At 39.2% G+C, this 9,113-nt stretch overlaps 1 protein-coding gene across 1 annotated transcript in view; it reads left to right on the top strand.

Annotated features, from left to right (window-relative positions):
• The window catches only part of LOC109207452 (3-ketoacyl-CoA synthase 20-like), a 6,995-nt gene extending 4,025 nt beyond the window's left edge, over nucleotides 1-2,970 (top strand). Inside the window, exons 2-4 of the mRNA XM_019370377.1 lie at nucleotides 1,627-1,750; nucleotides 1,828-1,922; nucleotides 2,290-2,970. Coding sequence (XP_019225922.1) covers nucleotides 1,627-1,750; nucleotides 1,828-1,922; nucleotides 2,290-2,970 — 900 coding nt within the window. The remainder of the gene's footprint in view (nucleotides 1-1,626; nucleotides 1,751-1,827; nucleotides 1,923-2,289) is intronic.
• The last annotated feature ends 6,143 nt before the right edge of the window (nucleotides 2,971-9,113 follow it).

Here is a 9,113-nt window from a genome sequence, read left to right as displayed (position 1 = left end):
CAGAAATTAAAATTAGCGACCAAAGTTGGTCGCTAAATTTAAATCAGATTTATATATATTTTATATAATATTTAAAATAATAATATAATCATTAAACGTTAGAACTGGGTCCCATATTAGCGACCAAAGTTGGTCTTTATCTGCTTCCCCTTTTGTAAGCGACCAACTTTGGTCGCTAATTTTAAATTATATTTATTTATATTTTATATTTCTTTAAATAATAATATAATTATTAAAATTTTATAACTGGGTCCCAAATTAGCGACCAAAGTTGGTCTCTATCTGCTTCTCCTTTCGTAAGCGACCAACTTTGGTTGCTAATTTTAAATTATATTTATTTATATTTTTATAATTTTTTTAACTAATAATATAATTACTAAAATTTTATAACTGAGTCCCACTTTGGCGAACAAAGTTGGTCGCTAATTTCAATATTTCTTTGACCAAGCAAGTCTGACCAGTCCGGTCAACATTTTGACCACATTATCGACCAAAAAGCGACCAACCTTGGTCGCTAATGTATTTAGAATAATTATTTAATAATTTTCTCCAATTTAGCGACCAACTTTCGTCGCATTTCTTGACAGACCAATTTTGGTCGCAAATTATTGGTCGCTTTTTTCCGAATTTCTAGTAGTGTGATAGAATTGGGATAGAACTAGATTTGCACTTTTGAGTTTCTTCACTTAATTTCTATCTGAATGGGAGGTTATTTTTTTAATCTGATAGAATTTGCTTTGTATTTGTGAACTGCTTTATAATTTGTAATGTCATAGATAATGAACAGTTAGATGAAAAGCTAATTACATAGATTGAGACTCCTTAGAATATAATTACTAGAGAACTAAGAACAAAGTTATAGGCTTTTAATAGCAGAATAGTTGAACAATCAGACCAAAATAAGGGGATTCAAAAGAATCAGCTCTAGAATGTTTGTATCACTTACAACATTTGAAATTTCATAGAAGATGCATGGTTAGAATCTATACAGAAGAAAGAGTAAACATTAATAGGCCTGAAGTAATATGGATAACTGATCATTTAACGGCACAATAGCAGAACAGAATTAAGGAAATATTCTCTATGACTGATTAGATTTGTTTAACTGGTACAGTTAACGGCAGGAGCTATAGTGTGTCAATAAGGAATAAAGGATAAGCTAAGCTCTTGAAAAAATAACAACGGAGAGAAGACTTTACATGCCCTGATCATTCTTCAGGATAAGCTCGCTCATACCAAGTTAAGAATGTAAGTCGATTACTTTTTTCTTTTTTTCCTTTCTCTGGTCTTTATATCTTCTTTTCATTTTATTTTGGTATTGTTTCATGTTTGTGTGGAGTATTTTACAACTATGAACAGTCCATGTTTGGGTGTCTAGAGTATTTCGTCTCTGCCCTTCTATTATGTCTATGCACAATAATATGTTTTGATTGATGTTAGAATCCATTTTCCTTTCTATATAATGGTGTGAGTTTAACTTTATTCATGATCCAATGATAAACCCGGTCTCCAGTCTAACGTGCCTAAAATTCGAAAGATACATCCACATCGCTGTTGCTTTCTTTGAGTACTCTTTTTTGTAATCTTGAAGAAGCATGATACGAAATGGTTGCTTTCCTTCTTTAGGATCCTTCAACAAATGAGATAAAAAATAATTCAATCCATAGACACTGTAAAATTGGGAAAGATAGAGTTGATCTCTGCTTGGATTGCATAGTGAAACTTGCAGACAATTATACTGGTCTTCAAGGTATCCAACTGTTTACATATTCTCGACGTTGGTATTGAAGCATTCACTGTTTCTTTTCTTTTTTTTTTTTTTTACAGGAAAGTCACTTGAAAATGTTAGTTGTCAGGCTCTAATCCTATTTAAACCCGTTACAGCAGCACACTCAAGCATTCTGTCAAGGAAGGAAAATGAAGTAGTCTAGATAATAGGGTTGCAATAAAATTTACTAGACTGGACAATTTAATAGCAATCAATTTTTGAGCAACTAGCACGGTCGCCGTCGAAAAAAATTACGTGAACACTTGGTGTGTTCACTTGGTGTACATGTTAGGCCCGTGCATTATCATCTCTCTAGTTGTCATAAAAAGATACTTACTCACTATAGCTTTCTCTCGGGTTGACATGATACTAAAGAACTCTTTTCAAGAGAATATTTTGTTGTTTAATTTTCTCCATTGAATATAATAACATGTCTTTGTGCTAACAACTACTACTACTATTTAACATACTGGTTATGAAAGAGTTGATAATGTATATTCATTTTATGAATCACAAAACAGACACAATTCAGTGCCTACGCGTTGGTGGTTAGCACAGAAAGCATCAATTCTGGTTATTATCTTGGCAAGGATCGACCAAAACTTGTAACGAACTGTCTTTTCCGCATGGGAGCCGCTGCCGTTCTCCTCTCCAACCGCTTCTCAGACTGCCACCCTTCCAAATATAAACTCATGCACGTCGTGCGTACCCATAAAGGAGCAGACGACAGAGCTTTCAAAAGTGTATACCACGAACAAGATGAAGATGGAAATGTTGGCATATCGGTCTCGAAAGGCCTAATGGTAGTAGCTGGAGAAAATCTCAAATCAAATATAACAACTCTGGGGCCATTGGTCCTTCCTATGTCCGAGCAACTCCATTTTTTTGCGTCCTCAATTGCTAGAAGAATATTTAAAATGAAGAATATCAATCCATATATCCCAGACTTTAAGCTGGCATTTGAGCATTTCTTCATTCATGCCGGAGGAACAGCAGTGTTGGATGCGATGGATAAGAATCTCGAGCTCACAGAATGGCATATGGAGCCGTCGAGAATGACACCGCACAGGTTTAGGAATACATCAAGTAGCTCATTATGGTATGAGTTGGCCTACTCCGAGGCCAAAGGGAGGATAAAGAAGGACGACAGAGCATGGCAAATAGGCTTTGGCTCAGGTTTCAAATGCAACAATATTGTTTAACATGTCCTGAAGACTGTCGATCCTGCTATGGAGAAAAATCTCTGGACTGATGAGTTTCACTCCACTTCTCAGTTTATGATGCCTCTTTCTAGTTGATTATTTACTTGCAGCTTGTTGACTTGTTGTTACCAATATATGGCGTTGTTTTATTATTTTAAATACAATATTTATTGTAATTGTTGCTTAAATTTATTATTATTAAGTCCATTAGTATTACGTAACAATAAAAAGGCCTATTTTATGTAACTTCACTTCATATCCTATTTCGTCTTTACATCGTACTAGTACGTATGTTTATAAGTTTATTAGGGGAGAAGTCAGCAATTCTATAATCCCGTAATTTTTGATTGGTTTTTATTACCAAAAGAAGAAAAAACTCCTCTCTCTCTCTCAAGTTCAGTCGCGCGCCCGCACAAAAGATTCCTCAATTGGCTGACACGACAAGGAGCTATAAAAACCCCACTCTAGATACAACTAGAAAAGGGACGCCACCACTGTTTACCCTCAGAATCGGATAACAATTGAATTTATACACCGTTTTAAGGATAGGTATTGGCCCAAGTGAAGGTTAGTTTTGAAGATTGACAAAGGAAGCTCAGGTATGAACCAAGTCCATCTCTTGTGGTGCATAGAAACGGGCAGATACGAGCATGTGGGATGCACGTGAAGGAGATAATCTTAACTTGGTATATTTAATATCTCCTGATCGAAAAGGTTGCATAATTGAAAAGGAGAAGGACTCCTTACTCAAAGAGAACACTTTCCAAGATAGGGAAGGAGTTAGAAGTTGAGATCAACTAGAACTCTTTCACCTAGGAAGAGTAGCATTAGAACTCTAGTTACTTCTTCATCTACCAACTCTATATATTGCAGGATGTTCTCATTTACAGGTAATGCACAAACACATAAGTTAAACGTGAATTGAGAGCAAAATAGCAAGGCTTTTTGCAAGCAGTTCGTGTGTGATTCAAGTGTGCAAACCTGAAGCTACATGAACCAGATAGAAGAACCATTTCCAAGTGCCTGTCTTTTATTCTAGTTCAGTTGTAGTAGTGTACATGGCTAAAATTGGAGAGTCCGATTTTATGATCATTATGACATTCCATCGAGCCCGTCTCCAGAAGGCTCGAGGCACACCTCGAGGTTCGACCCCGAGGGTTCCCTATGCTCGACCTCGGGGCAGTGCAAATCTGTGGCTATCATGGACAAGCGGGAAATTCCTAAGGCACGTGGTCAAAGCTGACTACGCCTGCAAGAATAGTAGTAGTCTGTACCAGACCATTAAATAGCTGTACCAGCTACGTTTCTTTGTAATAATTATACATGTACCATGTTGGGATTCTCCCTCCTATATAAAAGGGACCTTTATCATCTTGTAAAAGACACATGATATTGAATACAAAAACAAAACCATTCTCTACTCTCTAACTTAAACATATTCTCCCTTGAGTTTATTGCTTATATCTATTACATTGCTCACATTTATTGCGTATCATTGATTGCTCTTCATTTATTACTCATCGTTGATCATAAAGAGCCCTCATCAAAGGTTTCAGAACTATTAGTCCTTATTCGGCCATCTCCAGTCGAGTTCATCAGCTTGACCTCGAGGCCCAGCATAGGATAGCTCAAAACCCCGATTCTCGGCCACTCAGTTCGCACAACATGCTTTCTTCAAGCTCTTACCTTATTTCCTAGTCTCACGCTTAGCATCTATTGCTTAACAACTAGCATAAAAATAAATCACGTATTTTTAGAACCATAAAATCAAATCTAATTGTAATTACCGTTTTCAAGGTAAACAATTTGGCACCCACCGTGGGGCTAAAAATAATAGTCATTGTTTTTGTGCTGGTTTATTGAAAACACAAGTTATTCTTCACACTTTTTCTCATCCAAGAATCTTTGATTTCAGGTCAAAATGTCTAACTCAGTGAATGCAAATGAAAACAACAGTCCTGAGGACCATGGAGAGAATGGTGTAGCTGTTCCAAGCGCCGGTGTACCGCTGCAAAACCCTGAGGACGCACCAGAACCAATCCCCGTGGATGTGGGCTCACGCAATGTCCAACACGTCGATATAAGCTCCCACACTAACGGGAGTATACGCCAAGAAACCCAACAAGAAGCTCAGAGAACCCCAGCTTGGGAGGAACGAGAGGTTAGCCTTCACGTCATTTTTGAGATGTTGCAGGCACAACAGTTGGCGATTGCTCAACTGTAAAGCCACAAAAGAATTCCAAGCACAACAGCACCGGAAACGGCTCCTCGAGCCGAACAGGTACCGAAAAGATCGAGCAACAACGGGTCAGCAGCCGACCCCGCTATTATGAAGATGCTCGAGGACCTCACAAAGAGGATTGAATCGGGCGAAAAGAAGATAGAAGCTAATGACAAAAAGGTGGAGACCTACAATTCAAGGGTCGATCAGATCTCGGGCGCACCCCCGATTCTAAAGGGTGTAGATTCAAAGAAATTCATACAAAGGCCATTCCCATCGAGTGCTGCTCCAAAGCCCATCCCGAAGAAATTCAGAATGCCCGATCTCCCGAAGTACAACGGAACCTCGGACCCCAACGAGCACATCACTGCTTACACTTGTGCTGTAAAGGGAAATGACCTGAAGGACGACGAGATTGAGTCCGTCCTGTTGAAAAAATTCGGAGAAACACTTTCAAAAGAGGCCATGATGCGGTATTACAACCTATCCCTGAATTCGATAGACTCATTTGCCATGCTGGCAGATTCTTTTATAAAGGCACATGCCGGTGCGATCAAGGTTGCTACACGGAAATCGGACATCTTCAAAATCAAACAGAGAGAAAACGAGATGCTACAGGAGTTTGTATCTCCCTTTCAAATGGAGAGAATGGAATTACCACGAGTCTCCGATGACTGGGCAGTGCAGGCCTTCACCCAAGGTTTGAACGGACGAAGCTCGATAGCTTCGAAGCAGCTAAAGCAGAACTTGGTCGAATATCCCGCCGTGACTTGGGGTGGATGTCCACAAACGGTATCAATCAGAGATTAGGGTCGAGGACGACCAACTAGGAGCCTCTTCGGGCTTAATATATCCTAGCAGGCTCCTGGAAAAGGACATTACCGCGTCCCCGGAGCGAGCAGTCGAAGCATATCGAGGCTCGAAGCGCCATCACTACTAAGGTATAACTGTCTCCCTTTTTATTTACGTCTTACACTAACCTATGTGCAGGTGTCCGGTTAGAAAAATTGGAGCACCTTCCAGCTTGAAGACCTTAGGTTTTAAAGCATGGGTTGCACTCTTTTCCTTCGGTTAGATTTTATCCCAAGAAGGGTTTTACCGGCAAGGTTTTTAACGAGGCAATATCTATATGCTACCTAAGGAGAACTTGACAAGTATTCAAGGCTTCTCTTCAATCGACCTCGAATACTGGGGGACACCCCCCCGGGAGATCACCTCGCCGGAGAAATCAAGATGAGCCAAAGAGGGTCTCGATTGAAAAATGATGTATCGGGCCAAACGGTCAAATGAACCGTGTCCGCATAGAATAATTGAACCCTCGACGATGAAAATTTGTATACTTGTACCAAGTAATCAAAGGAGTATCTTTTACCATCAAAACGCTTCACGCTTCAGAGAGGTTTGCTATTTTTACAAGAAATGGCCTCACGGCCAGAAATTTCTCGAACACTCGGGAACCGACATAAAAAACTCAAAGCCGTAAGACCTCCGGGTCGAAAACTTCGAGCTCATAAGCCCTCAATGAGGCAACATCAAGTTTTCAAAAAATGTCTCCATAGCCAAAAAGTTTCGATGTCTCGGGGACCGTCACCCACTGTCACCCCATAGAGCTATCAAAACTCGAGGCCGTAAGACCCTAAGCGGGCAGCCTCGAGTCCGAAAGCCCTCCATGTGGCAATGCTAGAAAATGTAAGACCTCCATAAGGCATTATCAACAGTGTAAGACCTCCATAAGGCAACCTCGAGCTCATAAGACCTCCGTAAGGCAATACCAAATCTGTAAGACTTCAAGCAAGGCATGAATGATACTTGTACCAAGTAGCCTATCTGTAAGACCTCAAGCAAGGCACGAATTATACTTGTACCAAGTAACCTATCTGTAAGACCTCAAGCAAGGCATGAATTGTAATTGTACCAAGTAACCTATTTGTAAGACCTCAAGAAAGGCATGAATTATACTTAGGGGTGGGCATATATCAGGTAAAACCGATAACCTGAACCGTAATTAATTATTGGGTTATCGGTATTGGGTTATTGGGTTAACGGTTCGCTAACGATTTAGAATTTTTTCATTATTAGGTTATCCGTTCGGGCTCGATCTGGCAATTCTGTTATTGGGTTAACCGATAACCCAATTAGGATTAATGAATTTACTACTTTACCCTTAAGTATATACATAGTAGGGCTTCATTCTTTCCCTGTTCTTTCTCAGCCTCAGCCCGTTAGCCGCATTCTTCAGAGTTCAAACTTCACCCTCTTCACTTCGCTCTTCAGCCGCATTCTTCAGCTTCATCTTCATTCTTCGTGTAAGTTTTTAGTTGCTTCATCTTCATCTTCGGTTGCCTACTTGTCTTCATCTTCATCTTCAGTTGATTCAATCTTCGCGTTGATTTTTGAGGGAATCGTTTATTTTTGCCTGTTGATTCACTTCACTATTGGGTTATGCTCTGTTTATTTTTGCCTTGATTCAATCTTCGTGTTGATTTTTGTGGGAATCGTTTACTTTTGCCTGTTGATTCATGATCACGCTCAACTAAGTCTCACAAAAGACTATGCGGGCGTTGCAAATATAATCTGAGTATTATTGCCCAGAGTCGAACCACATGGAACTAACCTATCAATCACTACTGTCAGATTTACTAAATTCACACAATCTGTTTTCCCAAACTTTTCGATTCACAATGGTTGATTTTCTAACAACTAAGATTGAAAGTAATTAACAGCTGAAAATTAACTAAACTTGATGTGTAAACAGTAGAAATAAAGTCTAAGGCAATGGTTTCCCCCGTTGGTACTTTCCTTGGTTGTATATGTCCTATAACTATGATTTAGCTATCTTTGACAATCATGAACTCTCCATCTATCATAATTCTTTCTCAAGTAATTATAATAATCTACTAGACGCACTTTCTCAAGCTATGCTAGCTACTTGCACAATACGGTTCACTTAGATTGCACCCGGGGTTTTGTTATCTCTAATCCAACCCCTAAACCCTCGGTTATGACTCTCGTCTATACTCCGGGAGTGATGTTGTTCATACAATCACCTAAATATGCACTCTCTCTCAAGAAGATACATAATAAATAGGAACGGATAATTGAGGGCCCTTTCAACTAATCCACATCAAAATATAGATGAACAAATAGAGATTAACAACCAAATCTAATTATATTGATAAAACAACCAAGTTATTCCCAACGGGTTCCACCAAAACCTTAGATTAAGGTTTTTAGCTACTCATGACAATGGGAAAATCAAATACTAAAAGATTCATAATCATAAATTGCAAGAAAATAAAGAAGAATAGAAATAATGATGTTTTGGGTGATCTCTCACACTTGTTTTTCTTGCCAAAGTACTCTCTAATAATGTTACATGCCTCCCTTGGGCGAGTTCTATTGTTTAAATAGGGTTTTGGGCTAAGAATTCCGGAATTTGCACTTCAGTCCTTCAATTTCTCGTCGCTGCCGCGGTCCTACCGCGCCCACGCTGGGACCGCAGCCAAATGGCCTCTCTGAATCTCCTCTGACAGCTCATCGCGGTCCTACCGCGCCCACGTTGGGACCGCGGCAGTTCACCTCCAGGCCTCGTTTGTGTATTTCAAATGGTTCACTCGGCGACTTTGATGCGATTAACTTCTTTTTCTTCCATAAATGATACAAAACCACTCCATAGCCTTCTTCTAATGTATGTAACCTGAAAAATATTAAAAGCACTAATAAGAGCATTTTGCTATCACTTTTACAATAAAAACTCTACAAGAAAGTGGTTCTTTTGGGGCTTAATCATAGTTCAATTCACTTATTATCAAGATGTATTATTGATAACATACTACTCAGTCATGAGTTGTTTAAAGGATACTCCAAAAAGGGTATCTCACGTAGATGTGTGCTAAAGGTAGATTTGAGGAAAGCCTATGAT

Source organism: Nicotiana attenuata, unplaced genomic scaffold (genome assembly GCF_001879085.1).
Source record: "Nicotiana attenuata strain UT unplaced genomic scaffold, NIATTr2, whole genome shotgun sequence".
Taxonomy (NCBI): domain Eukaryota; kingdom Viridiplantae; phylum Streptophyta; class Magnoliopsida; order Solanales; family Solanaceae; genus Nicotiana; species Nicotiana attenuata.
The sequence above is the reverse complement of the archived record's forward strand: the minus strand, read 5'-3'. Positions and strand labels throughout refer to the sequence as shown.